This window comes from Sebastes fasciatus, chromosome 17 (assembly GCF_043250625.1).
Source record: "Sebastes fasciatus isolate fSebFas1 chromosome 17, fSebFas1.pri, whole genome shotgun sequence".
NCBI classification, from domain to species: domain Eukaryota; kingdom Metazoa; phylum Chordata; class Actinopteri; order Perciformes; family Sebastidae; genus Sebastes; species Sebastes fasciatus.
The window spans coordinates 15909484-15930419 of record NC_133811.1 but is presented as its reverse complement, the minus strand read 5'-3'; the positions used below and the strand labels follow the sequence as shown (position 1 = coordinate 15930419).

The 20936-nt window shown below is 38.5% G+C and overlaps 1 protein-coding gene and 1 pseudogene across 3 annotated transcripts; one reads left to right on the top strand and one right to left on the bottom strand.

The window, feature by feature from the left end:
- Positions 1-12163: 12163 nt before the first annotated feature.
- LOC141754277 (forkhead box protein Q1) lies at positions 12164-15193 on the bottom strand. 3 transcript variants are annotated; one of them, XM_074613230.1, is made up of 5 exons: positions 15042-15193; positions 13673-13735; positions 13455-13639; positions 13257-13352; positions 12164-13149 (listed from the first exon to the last, which is right to left on the bottom strand). In XM_074613230.1, the coding sequence occupies exons 3-5, from the start codon at positions 13611-13613 to the stop codon at positions 12568-12570; spliced, it is 837 nt and encodes a 278-aa protein (XP_074469331.1). In that variant the 5' UTR covers positions 13614-13639; positions 13673-13735; positions 15042-15193; the 3' UTR covers positions 12164-12567. The 3 variants fall into 3 exon arrangements, with proteins under 3 accessions (XP_074469331.1, XP_074469333.1, XP_074469332.1); XM_074613232.1 differs by lacking the exon at positions 15042-15193 and adding an exon at positions 14805-15017; XM_074613231.1 differs by lacking the exon at positions 15042-15193 and adding an exon at positions 14664-14786.
- On the top strand, positions 14679-19149 carry LOC141754276 (uncharacterized; annotated as a pseudogene).
- The last annotated feature ends 1787 nt before the right edge of the window (positions 19150-20936 follow it).

Sequence of the window (20936 nt, the reverse complement as noted above, 5' to 3'; positions counted from 1 at the left end):
GGTCGCAGGGTGTCTCAATACCTGATAAAGCCAGTGGACTTTCACCTGGCTGATTGCAGTGTTCGTGGGAGCAGCTGGCAGCTTTTACAAGGCACATTAAATAAGGCTAGATCTTCAGGTCCTCATACCGATACCCTACAAAACATACTTATTTAATCTGGCTTTTAGTTAAATGTTTATATATTTTATTACTAGGGCTGTCAAAGTTAACACGTTCATAATGCGTCAACGCAAATTTGTTTTGACGCCACTAATTTATTTAACGCATTAATTGATTTTTAGGTTGTAGGTTCAGTTTGTTTTAAAGCTAGAGTGAAGGTACTGGCAACATATGAAACTTGAAAACATAAGGAATCCATTGGTACCAACCATGTCATAGTGGCTTGTTGTGAAGGAGACTAAATAACGCTCCAAACTTGCGCAACATTTTGGTGAGGAAAAACTGGCAAGGCCATTTTCAAAGGGGCCCCTTGACCTCTGACCTCAAGATATGTGAATGATAATGGGTTCTATGGGTACCTACGAGTCTCCTCTTTACAGACATGCCCACTTTATGATTATCACATGCAGTTTGGGGCAAGTCATAGTCAAGTCAGCACACTGACACTCTGCCAGCTGTTGTTGTCTGTTGGACTTCAGTTTGCCATGTTATCATTTGAGCACATTTTTTTAATGCTAAATGCAGTACCTGTGAGGGTTTCTGGACAATATTTGTCATTGTTTTGTGTTGTTAATTGATTTCCAATAATAAATATATCCATAGCCTACATATGCATGTTGATAAGAGTATTAAATACTTGACTAATCCCCCTTTAAGGTACATTTTGAACAGATAAAAAATGTGCGATTAACTTGCAATTAATTGCAATTAACTATGGACAATCATGAGATTAATTGCGATTAAAAATTTTAATCAATTGCCAGCCCTATTTATTGCTGTATTCTTATTTGCCTTTAATCTTCTGTATTGATTGTATGCCCTTATTGTTATACACATTGTAACTTCGTATTGATTTTTAGTCTCATCTCTTATTTTCATCCAGTGAAGCACTTTGTTGGCATCATTTTTAAAAAGTGCTACAAATAAAGCTATTGTCATTATCTTAGTAATATTATGTAGAGTGAGTGCTGGGAGTTTATGTAAGGAGAAATAAATCATTAGATGAGGTGGTGTAAGGACACGGCATGTAAGACTAAAGCGGGAATATACTGCATAACTTTTGAATATTGGATCCTGATTTTTGTGTCTTATTCCTCTTTTCTACTTCTCCTTCCTGCCTCTTCCTCGAATACAGCTGCCCCATAACTACTGTACATCCAGTGGTAGCTACACGAGGCTGAAACCGTCTCCTGTCCTCTCTGTATCTCCTCTAAGCCAGTCAGGGGTCACCCAGTTGAAATGTGTTTGATCACCAAGTTCATGACCACAATGTTCACTGCAAACAGAGCAGATAATAAAAGACAGGCAGATTATGAAGCACTGAAGTTCAAAGCTCCATTCCACTGACTACTATACTGCTGAATCCTGTTCAGAAAAGTATTTACATTAAATAAAAGAAGTTTTATGGGCTGTTTCCTGACATCTGTTTGTTCTATTCAACACACACGCCCATCCCAAAGTCTCTGTGTGGCACTCCTCCTCTACGGTAGATTCAACCGCAGTGATTCAACCGCAGTGATGCAACGGGCTTGTAACGTGTGATTCAGACACACATGACATGAAATGTGTCGTAGGTCACGTAGTAAATGGTCTGTAAGCATCAGTAAACATTAATGTTGTGGCACTGACGGCACTGATGGTGTCTGTCGACCTCAGTGGTAAATCTTTACAAACTTCTTTTGTAAAATTAACAAAGAAGTTGAAAAGTTACTTTCCAATGTCGCCTGTGGTGTCCAGATAAATCATTACATGCAGTTTGTGTGTGTTACTTCTTGACACTCTCTCATCTGTCAGCTTAGTTAAATAGCAAACAGCTAGCTTGGCTCTGTCTGAAGGGAACAAAATCGACCAACCAGCGCCTATAAAGCTTGCTGAGTAACACGCCAGATCTCATTTTAATGTACAAAAACCAAAGTCTCCAGCTTCACATGGTATTGATCTTCTCTTCTAACCTAAAACTAAACTTTTAAAAGTTTTGTTTTTAAACATTTAATAGTCAGCAAGAAAGCAAAGAAGCCCCAAATGTCAGACTATACCTTTAAAATCTAAAGAAAATGTAACAAATATACATCACATATTCTATTACGGCGATTTTATTTAATAGATGTATCTTGTTCCTTTCACAGATAACAATTATTCGGCTTGTTTTTTGTGGTTTTCTATCTTAGAAAGAGATCTTTTTACTCCCTATCAGCCATGCCGTTTATGAATTTATGCAGCGTGTAATTATTGCACCTTATTATAGGCCAACAGACAAACAAACCCTGTGGATTTTTATTTGGCTGTAAAGTGAGTTGTGGTGGTGTGAGCTCCTGCACGGTCTCCTCAGCCTGGCCTATATTGATTATCTCTATAAGGTGCAATAACTGCTATGATAAGACTGTCCTGTTTTCTCTTGAAGTTGATAAGGTTGTTACTGAGTGACTAACCAGGCTTTGGTAAATGTTAGTGATGTATCATCATTAAACAGTAAAGTTTTAATAAAACTATGTTTGTTTGGTCTGTGAGCTCTTGGGGTCAAAGGTTAAACTAACCGAACACCAATAAAATGTAAACGCACTCCTCAGGTCTTTGACTGCATTTCTACTCCCACAGTTCACCAGTCTCCTTGGAGTCTTTCTGTTGTCAACATTTCTGTAGCAAAGATGTTTTTTTTACGGGGTGGTGTTGTTAGCCCAACACTCCTCCTTTCTCATCTGGGCTTGGGCTAACCATGGCGGAGTTCTTCCGTCTAATCTAAGGTTGTATAATCTTGGAAAATATGTCAACCATAATAAAGAAAGGAAGTCACACTTGTTGTTTTGAAGAAAGCAGTTTAGAGTCACATAACCCAGCTGGGTCACACGAAAATGAATGTCACGATAATTCACAACGCATTTAGCCTGCAATAAGAACAGTGTTCTTGCTTTTGGCGTGTCATCTGTACGCCATGTGGTCTGTACTGATGCATAAATGTGCTACGCTCAGAGTTAGTGATGTAGAATAAAAAGTGAGAAAGACCGCTATGGGCTTTGAACCAGGAGACCGGTGTTTGAGACCAGTGTTTTGTTTTGTAAGTTGCATTAGTGACATTTGCCCCATTTTTTTTGTGACATTTGTGACGTGTTTTCCGTACTTATGTTACGTTGTTTCCGTACTTATTTTACTTAGTTTGCGTATTTATTTTAAGCAAAACTATGACGTTTTTCCTAAATCTAAGTCAGTGATTTTGTTGCCTAAACTGGATGTTACCACGCGAAAAGCGGTATACAAATAAGACAGGAAAAGCCTAAAATGCGTCCTCATGACACGCGGCATGTCCTCGTAATGTCATACTATTTATACGCCTTCCCATGAGATTGGGTTACATAACCACAGGGACAGTCAGCTGACAAAGCAGTAAGACAAACAAGTCTGTAATTATTACCGTATCTTACAAAAAGCATGAACAACCTACGGTCTGTTCTAAGAAAAATGAAAAGCACAAAGTGTGTTCATTCTAGTATTCACACTGCTTTACTGATTACGTGCTAATTATTATCTACAATGCAGTCAAGTGACAATCTGATATGCATAGTTGCCCTTTAATGCCACTCCAAAATCCAGTAAATCATTAGGATGAAAGGGAATAGTCACCATGCAGCTGCAAAGGGGGATGATGGTGGTTGTACAGTATGAATGACCAGCATGCATCTGACTGAGCGCATTCTGTGTTGCATAAGAAAAGAAGGTAAACAAACAGTGAGCTAACTATAATCCTCCTAGAGCCACAGTCACTGTTCATAGCGCTAATATCTTTATCACCTGCACCAATTTAGACACAGTACTCATGCCAAGGCACAGTGGGTACTGATGACACACTCAAACAAAGCTGGAGTAGCACTCTCATGGGGGCCGTGTGTAAACACTCTACTGTAGTCGTGTACAGGCTTAGCATTGGTGCTAACCCAGGAATCGCTTAGATCACTGGTTCCTAACCTGGGGGTCCCAACACCCACTTCACAGCGGAGTTGTGAGGCCCTCTTGATTTTAAGCGGTGTAAGACAACTTTTTAAAAATATATACACTTTGCCTATATCTCAGCATTTCATTCATTTACATAAAGAAAACTAAATTAAATTGTTGTTTTTAAAGTGTGGATTGTTATTTAAGATACAAATTTAAACATTTGAAAAGTACGCAGTTAAAACAACCAAAGAGCTAATAGAACAATGACCGAGTGTCAGGGAGAAGAAAACACTGAATACATAGTACATCCAGCATCTGTAACCTTATCCTATTCAGGGTCGCGGGGGGGATGGAGCCGATTCTAGCTGACATCGGTCAAAGGAGGGATACACCCTGGAAAGGTCGCCAAACTATCACAGGAGACAGACAACCATTCACACCTACGGGCAATTTGAAGTCAACAATGAACTGCATGTCTTTGGACTGTGGGAGGAACCCTGAGTACCCAGAGAAAACCCACGCTAACACAGGGAGAACATGCAAACTCCACACAGGAGAGCTCCAAGCCAGGTTTGAACCTGCAACCCTCTTGCTGTGAGGCGACAGTGGTAACCACTGCACCACCTTGCAGCCCAACAGAATTCATAGGATTGTACTAAAAGTTCCTAAAAATATCAGAAAAACTAATCTCGGATGCAAAATTCACAAGAAATAATCTGCTCAAAACTCATCCAAATCGCTCATTTCACACAAACTTTCTGCAGTTATTGCTTTCACCATTTGGGTTAATTGTACAGTTTATCGGTTGTTCTGTTCTGTTATTGTTATGCATTGAATATAATATGAGATATCCATAAAATATATCACTTAGTCAGGGGTCGTCAGTTTACTCAATGATAGAAAAGGGCCCCCTTAAGACTTAGATGAACACCAATGAGATGAAAAGTTAATTTGGTTACACTAGCAATAATTGAGTAACACTAACAACCTGCTTCTCTTCCATATTGTTTATTTTTTCATGCATGTGGAAATCCCTCCTACTTTCAAAGTTATTTCTCTGCATTTACACTTGGCAGGAGCAGCACATTCCAGCAGCAGCAGATAAAATTGGACCGGTTACTGAAGTGGAAGCTGCGCCTCTCCACCAGCCTCTGTTTTGATTCCTGAAGGAAAATATGTGAGGTCAGGATGACAGGACATTAGCTGGTGGGCGAGGCCGCATTGTGTTAGATTGAAACTCAGTGCAATATCGAGCTGACATTCAATCCACAGCTTGACTCACTTCCTATCAAGTTGATTGGAATTATTGGAGCCTAAATAAAATAAAAAACTAATCCTGGTTGTGGGCCTCTTCCTGGATGTATTAAAGGGGTGGTAGATGGGAAACTGTGAGCCCCTGCTGCGTCGCTGGTGGGACTGTGTTTTCACTCGTCAGGAAAATTAGTTGATCCACTGTGGAACAACAGGATTTATATAAAAACAGTGGACACAGCTGTTTGGATTATTGGTGTAGGGGTGAGGGTGTGTGATGAAATAGATAAGGGATGTTGTGGAAAGCAAATTAACATATTTCCCAAAATGTTTAACTATTGCTTTGGAGGGAGAATAATGCATAACTGTGTGTGTGTGTGTGTGTGTGTGTGTGTGTGTGTGTGTGTGTGTGTGTGTGTGTGTATGTGTGTGTGAAGGATGTTTTGACTGACCGCGTGTCCTCAAAGTTACAGATTCCTTCACGGACGAGGAAAACTTACAGTTGATTAACTCAGATAACACTAAGCCGTACTGCACCGCTCCAAGGAGTGAATACGGTTTCAATGATTGACCGTTTGTTTTGGGGAAAAGTTGGAGCACTGTGACATTGCGCTGCCTGCTTCGCTGTCTGTGTTGTTGTTGTTGGTGGTGAAGAATTAGTCGGTGACCCAGATAGCCCGGCTGTTAATTATTCCTTATTAACCTTATCGAGAGGATAAATAAACAGCACACTCTTCAAAAGCAGATAATATAACCTTACAATATCACTGCTGTAAACCAAAGGTCACTGCTACACCGACTGAAGATAAAAACAGATCTCAGCACTGTTAATAAAAGTTATAAAAGTACTATAAAGTGATTAGTATTGTAAATTATGATTGGCATATTTAAAGGGGCCATCAATGTGTTTTCTACTGAGATAAGCTGCTTTTTTTATTTTGATGAATCTATCATATGTTACATAAAGACACAGATAAAAGATAAATATCCTATTTAGTATAATTAGCATTTCATATGTTCTTGATGAAACACTGTGAGTAGATTAAAAAATAAGTGCACTTTTCAAAGCATGTTCAAAATAAACACCACAAGGGCTTATTCATTGTGTGTAGTGCTGCCTTCAGGGGGCGTTGTAAATACTGTTTGTGTCATTAGATGTAAAATTCCATAAAGTACAAAAAGGACAGTGGTGAAGGAAATATTCACACTGTTAAATTCCATTACAAGTCAAAAGTACAAGTGCTCAATGCAGAATAATTACCCATTGGAGTGTTATACTAGGCTTTTATATATTATCATTACAGAGGCATAATAAAAGATAGACAGACTATGAAGCACTACATGGTCAAAGCTCATCCATTCCATTGATTAGAAGTGACTATATTGCTGAATCCTGTACAGCAAAAGTATAAATAAAATACTATTATGGTCTGTTTCCTGTTATTCAATACACACACCCATCTCAGTGTGTGTGTGTGTGTGTGTGTGTGTGTGTGTGTGTGTGTGGCCCTCCTTCCTCTCAGGTAGATTCATCCAGTCATGATGCAACAGGTTTGCAACAGGAGCTTGTGATTCAGACACACATGACTTGAAGGTCACGCAGGACAACAGTAATGTTGTGGCGCAGACAGTGTCTGTTGACCTCAGGGGTAAATCTCTTTAAGGAGCTTTTTTACTGTAAAAGTACTTAGGCTACTGGAAAATTAGGACATTTCTGATGGAGAAATGTGATGTTGATGGGCCAGATAGATAGATAGATAGATAGATAGATAGATAGATAGATAGATAGATAGATAGATAGATAGATAGTAACTTTATTGATCCCGAGGGAAATTCAAGTTTCCAGTATCACAGTTCCATAGTGCAAAACATGTTAGTAAAAAGGCAGTAAAAAAGTTAATAGTACAAAGTACAAAAAAACAAAAAAAATATACCAGATATAAAAATACAAGGAGATGAAGAAAACTGTTAAAACTGAATATAGTCCAGGGTAACAACTGTGATACACGACTACTAAAAAAGTGAATATAGTGCAGAAGAGACTGTTAAAAATGAATATAGTGCAGGGTAACTCCAGTAGCTTAGTCTATGAAAGTGCACTGTGTGCATTATTATCTGTTAATATAAATAATAATAGTGGACAATGAAGGGAATAGAGATTGTAATACTAAACTAAAATTATATATTATCTTATATACTAATCTAAATTGATATACTGTTGCACGATTTTGTTCAAAAGCCTATGCAAGAGTGCACAAATTAGCTTCAAAAACTAAATTAAACAACAAGCATGGTCATCCCCAAAAGACCTGTACTTGCGATATGTGTTTTTTTCTGGCCAGCCCTTGAACGCAGCAGCGCCCTCAGGCTGAATGAACAGGCTGTGATGATGATGATCCAGTGGTTTCAGGAGGAAGAGCAGCTGCTGTGGGCGGTGCAGGACGAGGAAGACGAGGAAGACGAGCAGGACGTGACTGCTCCGATTGTTGTTTGTTGTGAAACGGATGTCGACGTGCAGCAGCTTGTTTATCACCTCTTACGTCCGAGGAGTGCCTCACCTTTAGGACACCTCCAGTATTCAGAGATTACTCAGGACATTACGACACGAGTACACGGAGTACAATGAGCTGGGAGTTTATAATCTACTGCACCTTTAAGAAAACATGAACGCAACATACCTGTAGTAGTTTACTGCTATTATAGGCAGGCACTGTGATGATACCTGGTTTTATATTTATATAAATAATACATATATATTTATATATATATAAATATATATATATATATATATATTTATATATATATATATTTATATATAAATATATATAATTAAATATATAAATATATATATATATATACAGAAATAGTAATTACTTAACATAATAATGGTGATGTGTAATTAAATACTTTTATTCAATTACTGTTTAAGTACAATTTTGAGACACTTGTTATTTACTTGAGTATTCCCATTTTAAGCTACTTTATACTTCCACTCCATTACATTTCAGAGATAAATATTATACAAAAACTTATTTGACCCTTATAGTAAGTTTCTTTTTACATATAAAAATGGTTATAGGATATTATGCAGTAGTACTAGTAGACAAAATATCTCAAATTGGCTCCACATTGAGAAACTACAACATTCAAATGCTCATACATGTATTCGCTAGTGATAAAAACAGAATAATATAATATTCTAAAATAATATAACACTGTAAAAGGATCGACTCTGCATAATAAGTACTTTTACTTTTCATAGTTTAAGAACAATTTGCTGATGTCAATACTTTTGTACTTTGAATTTAAGACTTTTAATGGTAATGGAGTATTTTATGGTATTTCTACTTTTACTTAAGTAAATGATCTGAGTACTTCTTCCACCACTGAGTATAACACTGACAGGAGTCATTCTACTGTTTACTGAAACATATACTTTTGATACTGTACTCTTACCTGAGTAATATTTTACCTGCAGAACTTGTAGTTGAGTGTGTTTTGATATTTCTACTTTTACTTCTGAACACTTCATCCACAACTGGGTGTGCTGCAATATTTCTTATGTATTACATTTATTAAATTGTAGTATTTTTTACAAGTATTTGCTATAATAGTACAAAGCATGAGTCAATAAGTAACAATGAAAGTAAGGTATTTTGTCATTACTCTAGAGAATCCACTATCAAATGGGAGGAAATGGAAGTTTGAGAGCTAATATTAGTGCATTTGTCCTCAGTGCAGCAGGTTCCCATGGTGTCTCCCGGCCTACATGTAAACAAGCTGCAGAAGAGCTGTCCAGAGATTAGCGTGAAGCCTACATACACACATACATACACACACACACACACACACACACGCGCGCGCGCGCATATGCATGCTCATGCAATACTGATTTGAAAGGAGAGGAGAGGCTTATTTTGGTTGCAGTTGGGTGAAGGTTAAATTTTGTGTTATGGATTTGTGAGACCAGTTTCCAAACAGAGTAACATAAAAGCACACAAATACATGCAGAGCCACTCGTACACGGGGCGAGGTCAGGATATCTATGACATCCAGAGCAAAACATGGCCCGTATACAGCAAATACAGGGAGGATCCTCTGCACAATACAGCATCCAAGGGGATTAATGCTTGAACCAGTTTACTCAATCAGTAAACACAAACCAGCAACTGAAGTTAATCCTTAACAGTAGACAGACAGACGGACGGACGGACGGACGGACAGACAGAAAGACAGACAGACAGACAGATGGACAGACAGACGGACAGACAGACAGACAGACAGACAGACAGACAGATGGACAGACAGATGGACAGACAGACAGACAGACAGACAGACAGACAGACAGAAAGACAGACAGACAGATGGACAGACAGACGGACGGACAGACAGACAGACAGACAGACGGACAGACAGACAGACAGACAGACAAGCTCCTGTTTCCTCTGATTGTGTAATTAAAGGAAATCTTGTCAGCTCGATCTCCTGGTATCATTTTAAGTTTAACTCTTGTATGTGAAATCTTGGGCTTGTAAACATTCAAAACAGAGCCGTTTCTGTGCCTGGCTATAAGGCCTTTTTCTTAATAAAATAGCCCTAAAGAAGCTGCTCTGGAGGATGAAAAGCGATGTGTAAATTGCACAAAAGCATGAGTGAATAAATAGAGGACAGGAAAATGAGAAGCAGTGAAGAATAGGAAAGAGAAGTGTTTCTTTTGTCTCCCGTCCCTCAGCGTGTCACTCAGTCAGTCACATGCTCAGCAGCTCTGTCTGACTGCCAGGCTCTGCTCTCTGAGTGTAATCTCTGTTGACTAGTCAGCGGAGGGAGGGATGGAGGGAGGGGAAAAAAAGATGGAAGGCAGGAGGGCTGCGTCTAGGTCGTCCACCAGTAATCCCACAGGGTGGAAGTATGTCGTGGGCATACGGTGCCAAATGCTGAGCTCACCCAACTCCTCTTCCTTGCCGTCGGTCCAGCCAAGTTCTCGTCTCATGACAGACCTACCTCAGTTTGACCGCAAGAATCACATGCTCTGATGTTATCTGCGAGAAATTCCTGGCAATGATAAGGGCTGCAAAGTAAGGAGATAAAATTAATAAGAATGAACATCTAAACTTGACCTCAGATATATTGGGTAATTTGCTTCATAACTCAAAAACACTATGACACTCAGCATTTCAAGTTTAGAAATATGACATAAAGCCTATTTACCCCCAATGAGCTGTGGCGACGAGATTCAACATGGTGGAGATTTTGCACTGTGTCCTCTTGTTAACATCATTTTATGTGGGGGCTTATGATTTAAAGAGGACCTATTATGCTTTTGTGCTTTTTCCCTTTCCTTTAGTGTGTTATATAGTTTTTTGTTCATGTAAAAGTTCTGCAAAGTTACAAAGTCCAAAGTCCACGCCAAATGGAGTTACTCTCCCCCACAGAAACACTGCTCCTGAACTGCCTGAAACACCTCGCTTGACATCCCACCTTTTCTTCTGTAACGTGGTGATGTCACCAAGTAAGACATTTGCATAATACCTGCCTATAGACTTGTTTGGTACGCCCTCAAACAAGGCTAGTTAAAGCGGAGCTGGAGCGGAGTCCGAGGAGTTTGGTTCGGTTGAACAATTACAACAGAGTAGGCCAGCTGACCAATCAGAGCAGACTGGGGAGGTCAGGAGCTCAAACAGAGCTTTTCAGACAGAGGGTGAAAAGAGGTGCTGCAGCAAAGCCGGTATGAGAAAAATAAAGCATTTTTGAACATTAAAGCAAATAAACATGTTCTAGTAGAAACCCAAAATACAAGTATGACCCTTAAAATAAGCATCTTTAAATCTCTGAAATCCAAGTTGAGCCTCAGACCACCAACCTTAGACCAATCTAATATTTGAGTTCTATGCTTGGATTAAGAAGAATTGGACAAACTTTGGTGAGAACCTGCGGTTTGACGGGCTGGACAACCTAACGGCATGATGTCAGTGTAAATTCTGACAGGAGTTTTCTTCTAAACATCTCAGGTAATCCCTGACACTTGCACACTATTTCCAGTCTTCCTTACCACATGCTATCAAGCCTGTTTGTGAAGTCTTGTGTTGAGTGAGTGGGCCCTGACTGAATACCTGCCTTGCCTGTGTTTCTGACTTCCCAGTGACCTGACTGCAAGACGTGGTGATGGAGAGTGGCCTCCCATTCTCTCATGTGAAAATGTCAGTACAGTATGTGAAGAGCCATTGTGTGAGCAGATATTAATGTAGGGTTTGTTTGTTTTTTCATAATCCCTGACTCTGGGTCTTTGTATCCTGACTAAATCCTATATGGCTGAATGGTCAACTAATGTGACTCCACCCCACACAGTCCACAAACTGAGTATTTGATGCTAAAACAAAGAAATCATTCTGCTCGCCTTAATTTATCATTATGCAACTTCTACCTCCTATAATTAGAACGATGTTCAGACAAACTAAGTAGGTTATGGTCCAGGCGATGTACATTGCAACGCAGATGTACTGCAAATAGAAAAGCAAACAGAGTTCATCAGTTACATATTTGCTCACCTTAACCTTGCCACGGTGGTCAGTCAACTCAGTATAATGTCAAGGAGTAAATAGGGTGACTGCAACATCAGGGAGCAGGTTTCAAAGTTCAAATCTAACAAATGCACCAACTTGCATGGTTCATAAGGTTTGTAGTTTTTGGTGTGGTTACTAATGGCATGCACCATTAGATGTTTTACACCCTAAACGTGTAATGACCTAGACTTCCAGGTGAGTTTTGGAGGAAATATCTAATAAAGATCAACAAAATCAAATTTAAAAGTACCAGGATGCAGAAGAAACCCCTTTAATTGTTCATTTGATACAAAAGGAGTGTGTTCATATCATTGCATTTCAGGCTAAACTTTGAAATACTATGCTGCCCTCTTGTGGTCAGATGGTGACCTCAAACACAAAAGAAAAAAAAGTATGAAATGCCCCAGTAAGCATATTACACACAGACCGCTAATCAAGTAGAGCTTCAGGAGATTTTAACTGAGTTATCTGCTAACAAAAACACAGACACAAAGAAAAGAAATATGACACAATGAGACACACAATACCATTTATGGGCCTTGTGTGAGTTGAAAATGTGTGTCTGATTTCGTAGAAAAATCTCTCTGAAAGTGTTCGGTCAACTCAAAAAACATATAACGAAAAAAAATGAAAATGAAAAAGTGCAAGTAGGGAGTAGGGAAAATACTTTTACAAACAGAAATGGAGAGCATCATGGGTAAATGCGGGTATAGTGATGTAACTGCTGTGTGGGCTGGTGAAATAAGGAGCTCTTTCGTAGACAGGGAATGAGGACTGAGTGCACACCTGCATCCTCCTAGCAGTGAGTCCATGGTGTGTTGAGCAGATGGGTGAACCTCCAGCTGCAGCCTGAAGGAGGAGAGGTTCCTCAGAGTCCCAGCTGAAGCTCCTCTTCGTGGGCCGAGGCTGCTGCTGCTCCTCTCTGACCGGCACGCTGGACAGAGGAGAAGCTCTGGAGGCCCGAGCAGGGGGACTGTCTCTCTTCAGGAGGGACTCGATGGAGAAAGGACCGCTGAACTTCACCTCACATCTGATCTGATCAGCTCTGCAGGCTGCAGGTTCAGGAGAGTGGAGAGCTGAGCAGTGCTCCGATGATCTCCTCATGGTGTCCGGCTCCACTTTGGAGGCCAGCTCAGGGAAGAGCTGCAGGATCCCTTTGAAGTGACGACGCACCATCTTTGCTGTGATCTGACTGGGATCCAGTTTCCAGTAGTTTCTCTTACTGTCCAGTGAATCTGGAACCACTGGGATCTGAAAAACACAACACAGGGGTTGTTAGACACAGAGGTTAAGTTGTTTAATACAATAATGAATCTGTTCAGTTGAAATATCACAAGGTTTTTGGAATGAAAACTCACCTTGACCAAACATTTGGTGGTTGACAAACAAACTCTGATGTTGTTCTCAACAGATTTTCTGTCTTCAGAGATGAATGGTGCCAGTCTGTCCATCAACTGCAAAAACAACAGGTTGAAATTAAATTAAAGGTTTACAAATTATGTTTTTCATACAATATTCTTGAACTGTCTTTGCAAAATGTCTCGACTCTTTCTTACCTGGGTGAAAGTGAGCATCTTGCCTGGAGCGTCTTGGAGGACGACAGCGATCTTAGCCAGGTAGGTGGTTCTCTTCCTGAACTGACCTCCTCGCTGAGAGCTGCTGGCTGCAACAAAGAGAGGCAGCTGAGCTCCAAACTTCTCCGTCATGGTCTGCATCTTGTTTGGTGAAGAATCAGAGGAGTCCGGTCACATACACACACAGAGAGAGTAGTAGTGTGATCACAACCTCACTGAGAGAGCAGATGTGGACCAGAGGTTGTCAGCTCTGGATATAAGCCCTGTTGGGACAATAGGACATTAGAGGGTGTGCACTGCAGGTTGATGGGGACCTTTTGATAAGTAGATGAGCCGTTACTGCTGGAGGTGGAGCCACTGATCTCTGTAATAAAGTCTATTCCCAAAAGGTCATCAGCGTCTCTATATCTGACCTGCCTCTTTGTTCATTAGCGGTTAGATTTTCAGACTTTATATCTAAACTTTAACTAATGTAAGAGAAGTCTTAACATTGCATATACATTAATATTAGAAATGTGTAATTATTAGAGGACATTCTGATGGCATTTGTTTGGTTTTGAGGCTTTATTCAAAGTAAAATACACAAAAATATACATTTACATTTGGAGAGGCGAGAACCAGAGGGGTGTAAGTGACCAACTTTACAGGAGAGGCAAGAGAAAAAAAACGTTCATCATACTTTGTCCTGACTTTGTTTATTAAATTGTTAATATTAAAATGTCATAAACATGTGGATGACAATGTACTTAATGATCAATATGTTTACATTTATTTAAAAAGATATGTCTTTTTTACGCCCTTTTGGTCCCAAAAAGTTCAGTGTGTTCAGTCGTAGGTCCTTTTGGTTTTTGATTAATAACTCTGGATTGGTTTAGACTTCACTTCGTGTTCACCAAGAGCTTTTATTTGATATTTCATATACACCTCTGGTTCTCACCCCTATTAATTAGAAGAAGCTTTTGTCCAAAGCAATGTACAAATGACGAACAAGCCAAGCCACAGTAAATCAACAAAATACTATACAAATATCAAAAAAAATATCCAAAGTGTTGTCAACTTTTGAAGCTTTAGTGACATTATTGAAACACATTCTAAAAAACAAACATTTAAAATGATTAACATAAATCAGTTTTAGACTATATTTCAGTACTTTTGAATAATCTTAAAAGTGAACTAATGTGTAGTACTCACATTGGAGTAGTTTTCACAGTGGAGCTGCTGATTCTCAACTATCTGCAGGTGTGTGTTGTTCCTCCTTCAATCTGTGTCACTTTGGACATTTTAACTGCAGTAATTACTACATAAACCTGAAACTACATGATTCCATCTTACATTTTGTCCAGCCTTGTGTCTTGAGTTGTAACAAGAGACAACATAAAGATGTTGTTTTTCAGCTTTCAGAGGCTGATAATACACAAAGTGACATTCCAATGAGCAATCTAATCATATTGCAGCAGTTTGCACGTCTCTCATCACTCCTTTAAAGTCAAAGCTATTGCCCTTTGTCCCCTACTAATGATGATGGTCATTTACATCAGTGATCCCCATTCAGATGCATCAACACATTACCTGTGCTGAAAAACAAGTTTTGATCTCTGATGGAGGGATGGGGGGCTGCAGGTTCCCATTTTGACCAACAAGCTGATTTCACTTTGATCTTTGATGGAAGCTGTGTTTCTCAGCTGCTCTGGGGTCTTTTCCAAGAAGCTGGTTTAGCAAAGTATCTGGATAACATTGCTGAACCTGCTGGAATGGGTTAATCCAGATTTTAGTGGGTTCCCGGTTTTACTCAGGTTTTGTCCACAACTCCAATATGTTCAGTCTACTGTCATAGAAGAGTAAAGAAACCAGAAAATATTCACATTTTAGAAGCTGAAATCAGAGGATTTTGACCTTAATTGCTTAAAAAACAAACAAAAAAATGATTAATCGATTATCAAAATAGTTGTTAATTCATTGAATAGTTTACAACTAATCAATGAATTGGTTTATTTGTTGCAGCTCTACTCAGGAAAGTTGTCAGATGAATGAAAATGTCACTATTACATTAGGACTGACGTAGACCACCCAGGTAATTCACAGGCACTGACCATCAAATAAGAAATTGTTTATTGAATATGAAACGTATGGGATGGTGAATGGCTGTGTTGTGGCCCTCAGGAGACCCTGTGAGAGATGATAAGAGGAGAAACAGAGGGACGGAGGGTGGGGCTCGGAAAACTACAACAAACGGGCGTGCACGGTGTATTTAAGGTGTGTTTAAGGTGTGGTTCTGCTCCTGAATTGAAAGTATCTCCAAAAAGGACCCAGTGTTCATCCATTATAACAGCTATTTCCCTCAGAAATCACCATATGCCTCATGTAAATTGAAGAAAAGCAATTCACTCCCAGCCTTGATTGTGATTATTCAATTTATTGACATTTTACAAGTTAGTTATTCAACTAATAATGGAGAGGTAGATATTTTGTATTTTCTTTAGGCAGTGACATTTTCTTTCCAGAGCAACCAACTCAGTGGTTCTGAATTCAGGCAAGGCATTTTGATCAAGGACAGATCATATAGTAAATAAAGTGTATGCCTCATACTGTATAAGCTCTGTAAACAATTATAATATATCACATTTCACTTCATTTAGTGTGGTTAAAATTAGCCTGTTTGCCATAATATCTATGTAGAAACCGAAAACTCACTTTAAAATGTGTTTACTGTGTGTTAGTGAAATACTCCAGGTGGGTTTTGGGTTTAGTTGAACTGAATGTGAATGAAGCTCAGATGAGGTGTAAATCACTCAGATCCATTGTGTTTCATGTATTCAGCCAATTGAAGTGCTGCATTCCAGTGTTTAGTACAGCCTAAGGATTTACTTGTTTGTGAAGGGGCACTGGAGTTTCATCTACTACTAAATATGTATTGTGTTATCTTTTAAAAACCTCTGTACACAACATTAGAGAAAGTCAAAATATTGCTTGATAAATCAAAAGCTAGTCTATGAATATTAGCTTTTATTGATCTTAGTGTTTTATAATATAAGACTGTGTAAGTAGCCAGTATTTGATAAAGAATGACCCCCATCTTGCCAGTACCTATAGCTTGACTTTTCTGAAACTAATAACAAAAGCGTTTGGATGCTGAGGCAGAGTCTGTTTTATATCCTCATAATCTTGATAATGGTTAACTTGCTTCAAAGACAGTGTCAAAACCTTCTGGCAACCTTCATTCTGGCACTCACACACACATACATTCTCCCATCACATACATATATTTTCACTTTCACATACAACTATTTTCACTCGCACATTAATTTATTTTCATTCTTACACCCACACATTTTTATTCTCATATTTATATATTTTAATTTACACGTTCGTACATTATATGCTCATTTTTATATATATTCACTCACACATTCATGAATTTTCTCTCACATATTTTATATATTTTCACTTATACATTCACACATTTACTCTCATATTCATATATTTAATGCACACTTTCATATATCAAATAAATTTAATATTATAAATAATATGTGTATATAAGAAGAAAATGTATGCATGTGTTTGAAGGGTTTTGGGCTTGTTTCTTGTGTAGATGCTTATTTGGGGAATTTTCACAGTGATACTGTATGTATTAGTTAAAGATTGTTACCCTATTCACCTGTAGTGTCTTGCAACTTGGAATTGAATTTTATAATACATATGTCTTTAAAGGCCATTTGCTCACTCTGATCCAGAAATCTCCACTTCAGTAGCACTTACATACAGTCCACTTTACAATTTCATTCCTATCTAGATTCTGAAGGTTTTTAATGAGGGATTTGTTTATCATTCATATCCTGATTTATATAACAATTTAATCCTAAAAACTGTATTTTTTTATGGCTGTTGACTGTATTTTCTCATTTATGAAGTGATGAATAGAGATATCCAAATCCCCTCTGTTACAAACCGTTGACTCTAATATGTCAACAAAATGAAACAATCATTTTTAACTTGGCTTTATCCAATGTTAAGATTTCTGTTCTGGAAATGTATGCAAATTAGCAAATATTTGATAAGCTAATGCCTCATTTGAATATTTAAACATACATTTTCAGAAAATTTGGAATACAAAAAATATTTCTCTTAATGTAAGTAATAACCTGGGGTGTCTCCCCTTAATAAATTCCACTTTGAAATCTGAGAGAATGGGAATAAGACCACATGTCCACTGGCAACCACCTCAGGGTGAGTACAACACTGACTGACGGACGCTATAATTCAATGTTTTCTGTACAAATAATCTGCAATACAAAGTAAGAAAAATATGATTTATAACAATTTAGGACTTTGTGTCCAAGTCTCAGTGCATCCATAGAGATGCTGATGACCTTTTGGGAATAGACTATATTACAGAGATCAGTGGCTCCACCTCCAGCAGTAACGGCTCATCTACTTATCAAAAGGTCCCCATCAACCTGCAGTGCACACCCTCTAATGTCCTATTGTCCCAACAGGACTTATATCCAGAGCTGACAACCTCTGGTCCACATCTGCTCTCTCAGTGAGGTTGTAATCACACTACTACTCTCTCTGTGTGTGTGTATGTGACCGGACTCCTCTGATTCTTCACCAAACAAGATGCAGACCAGGACGGAGAAGTTTGGAGCTCAGCTGCCTCTCTTTGTTGCAGCCAGCAGCAGCTCTCAGCAAGAAGGTCTGATCAGGAAGAGAACCACCTACCTGGCTAAGATCGCTGTCGTCCTCCAAGACGCTCCAGGCAAGATGCTCACTTCCACTCAGGTAAGAAAGAGTCGAGACATTTTGCAAAGACTGTTGAAGAATATTGTATGAAAAACATAACTTTTAAACCTTTAATTTAATTTCAACCTGTTGTTTTTGCAGTTGATGGACAGACTGGCACCATTCATCTCTGAAGACAGAAAATTTGTCGAGAACAACATCAGAGTTTGTTTGTCAACCACCAAATGTTTGGTCAAGGTGAGTTTTCATTCTCAAACTTTTGATTTTTCATATGAACACATTCATTATTGTATTAAACAACTTAACCTCTGTGTCTAACAACCCCTGTGTTGTGTTTTTTTCAGATCCCAGTGGGTTCAGATTTGCATGACAGTAACAGAAACCACTGGAAACTGGACCCCAGTCAGATCACAGCAAAGATGGTGCGTCGTCACTTCAAAGGGATCCTGCAGCTCTTCCCTGAGTTGGCCTCCAAAGTGGAGCCGGACACCATGAGGAGATCATCGGAGCACTGCTCAGCTCTCCACTCTCCTGAACCTGCAGCCTGCAGAGCTGTTCAGATCAGATGTGAGGTGAAGTTCAGCGGTCCTTTCTCCATCGAGTCCCTCCTGAAGAGAGACAGTCCCTCTGCTCGGGCCTCCAGAGCTTCTCCTCTGTCCAGCGTGCCGGTCAGAGAGGAGCAGCAGCAGCCTCGGCCCACAAAGAGGAGCTTCAGCTGGGACTCTGAGGAACCTCTCCTCCTTCAGGCTGCAGCTGGAGGTTTCCCATATCTGCTCAACACACCGTGGACTCACTGCTAGGAGGATGCAGGTGTGCACTCAGTCCTCATTCCCCTGTCTACGAAAGAGCTCCTTATTTCACCAGCCCACACAGCAGTTACATCACTTACTCTGTACAAACATTTACCCATGATGCTCTCCGTTTCTGGCTGTAATGTGTTTGGTACCTGACATACCAACATTCTGCAGCACTTTTATAATAAAACCGAAAAACAAATGATTTTGTGTTATTGGTTGTTTTTCTTCAATAAGTGTGCAACACAGCATGCAAACAAATCCACACACACTAAGTGATGCATATGAACCATTTATTAGCAGACTAAGGAAAACAATAGTTTGTTCGTTGTCTTCACCTGGTGGGAAAAATATTACACGTTCTAAATGAAAAAACAACAACTCAAAACAATTCTGTTAGACAAATGACACATTACCTTTCCTGTTACAAGAAAGAAAACATGGCAGTAGGTCACTAGTCATGTTTGCACAATTTGAAAAGTTAATGAGTTAAATTTAAAAAAAAATGGGTATATTTTATTAAAGCATATCTGTTGAAATTATTGTCACACAAAAGTTGATTTTATAATAAGGATATTAAGCAAAAGAACATGAGGCAAGTATTATTATAAGCCTTTATTTGTGTCCAAAACAGCACACATTCAGGAGGCCAACGCAAGCACGTCAGACTAATTTGCACTTCAATACAGTCTAGTTTATTTTGTTTAAGACAAGTACAGTTAATACATATTTAGTAGATGCAAAAGGAGTTTGTCCCTCCACAAAGCCATCCCCATCAGAAACCACATCTGTATTAATGAGGTGACAAACACTGGCTGAATGTGGCTTACAAGAACAATGGTGCTTTCAGGTGAAAAGGTTTTGGTTGCATTCCAGTGATTCTCACCTCGTCTGAGCTCCACTGTGTCGTTCAGACTGCATCTCACTGATACACAGTAACCATGTATGAAACTATGCTGTGTGGTTTCATTCATTCATCATTCAAGGTATTTGTACTTTACTTGAGTATTTCCACTTTAAGCTACTTTATACTTCTATTCCACGACACTTCAGAGGGAAATATTTGACTTTTTACCGCACCAGTTGATACTAGATTCTTTACAGATGAAGATTTTATATAAAACAACTTATGATCAGTTTGTGAAATCTGATGCATTCTTATTCTTCTACTCTCATTAATAATTAGAAGTATATAATATAATACTATACAATATAATATAATATAATATAATATAATATAATATAATATAATATAATATAATGCAATGCAATACAATACAATATAATATAATATAATATAATATAATATAATTAGAGCTGTCAAAGTTAACACGATAACGTGTCAATTCAAATTTGTTTTAGCGCCACTAATTTCTTTAACACATTAACGCAACTTGCGATTTTAAGGTTGTAACGGGCTCAGTTTTAAAGCTAGAGTGAAGATACTGATCATATGGTACTACCTGTGAGGGTTTCTGGACAATATTTGTCATTGTTTTGTGTTGTTAATTGATTTCCAATAATAATATATATACATACATTTACATAAAGCAAGCATATTTGCCCACTCCCATGTTGATAAGAGTATTAAATACTTGACAAATCTCCCTTTAAGGTACAAATTGAACAGATAAAAAATGTGAGATTAATTTGTGATTTAATATTTTAACTGATTGACAGCCCTAACTCAAATATAATGGCACATATTGTATGTATTGTATATATTATATATTATGGAAACTGTGTGTGTTGTGTACATGTTACGGCACAATACGCCTACTGTGTTTATCTGCAGAAAAAAAATTCTCTTCATTATTAATATTACTAATCTTATTGAAAACAACCAAAAGCTTCATTTTGTTTTTACATTTTATTATAAAACACAAAGTGCTGCAGAAAGTTGGTATATCAGGTACCAAACACATTA

What these genes read in the sequence shown, in the direction of transcription:
- LOC141754277 (XM_074613230.1), bottom strand. Translation starts at nt 13,613, where the DNA reads ATGCAGACCATGACGGAGAAGTTTGGAGCTCAGCTGCCTCTCTTTGTT. An exon ending in AGATGCTCACTTTCACCCAG is followed by an intron (nt 13,353 to 13,454) that starts GTAAGAAAGAGT and finishes TTGTTTTTGCAG; the next exon opens with TTGATGGACAGACTGGCACC. An exon ending in CCACCAAATGTTTGGTCAAG is followed by an intron (nt 13,150 to 13,256) that starts GTGAGTTTTCAT and finishes TGTGTTTTTCAG; the next exon opens with ATCCCAGTGGTTCCAGATTC.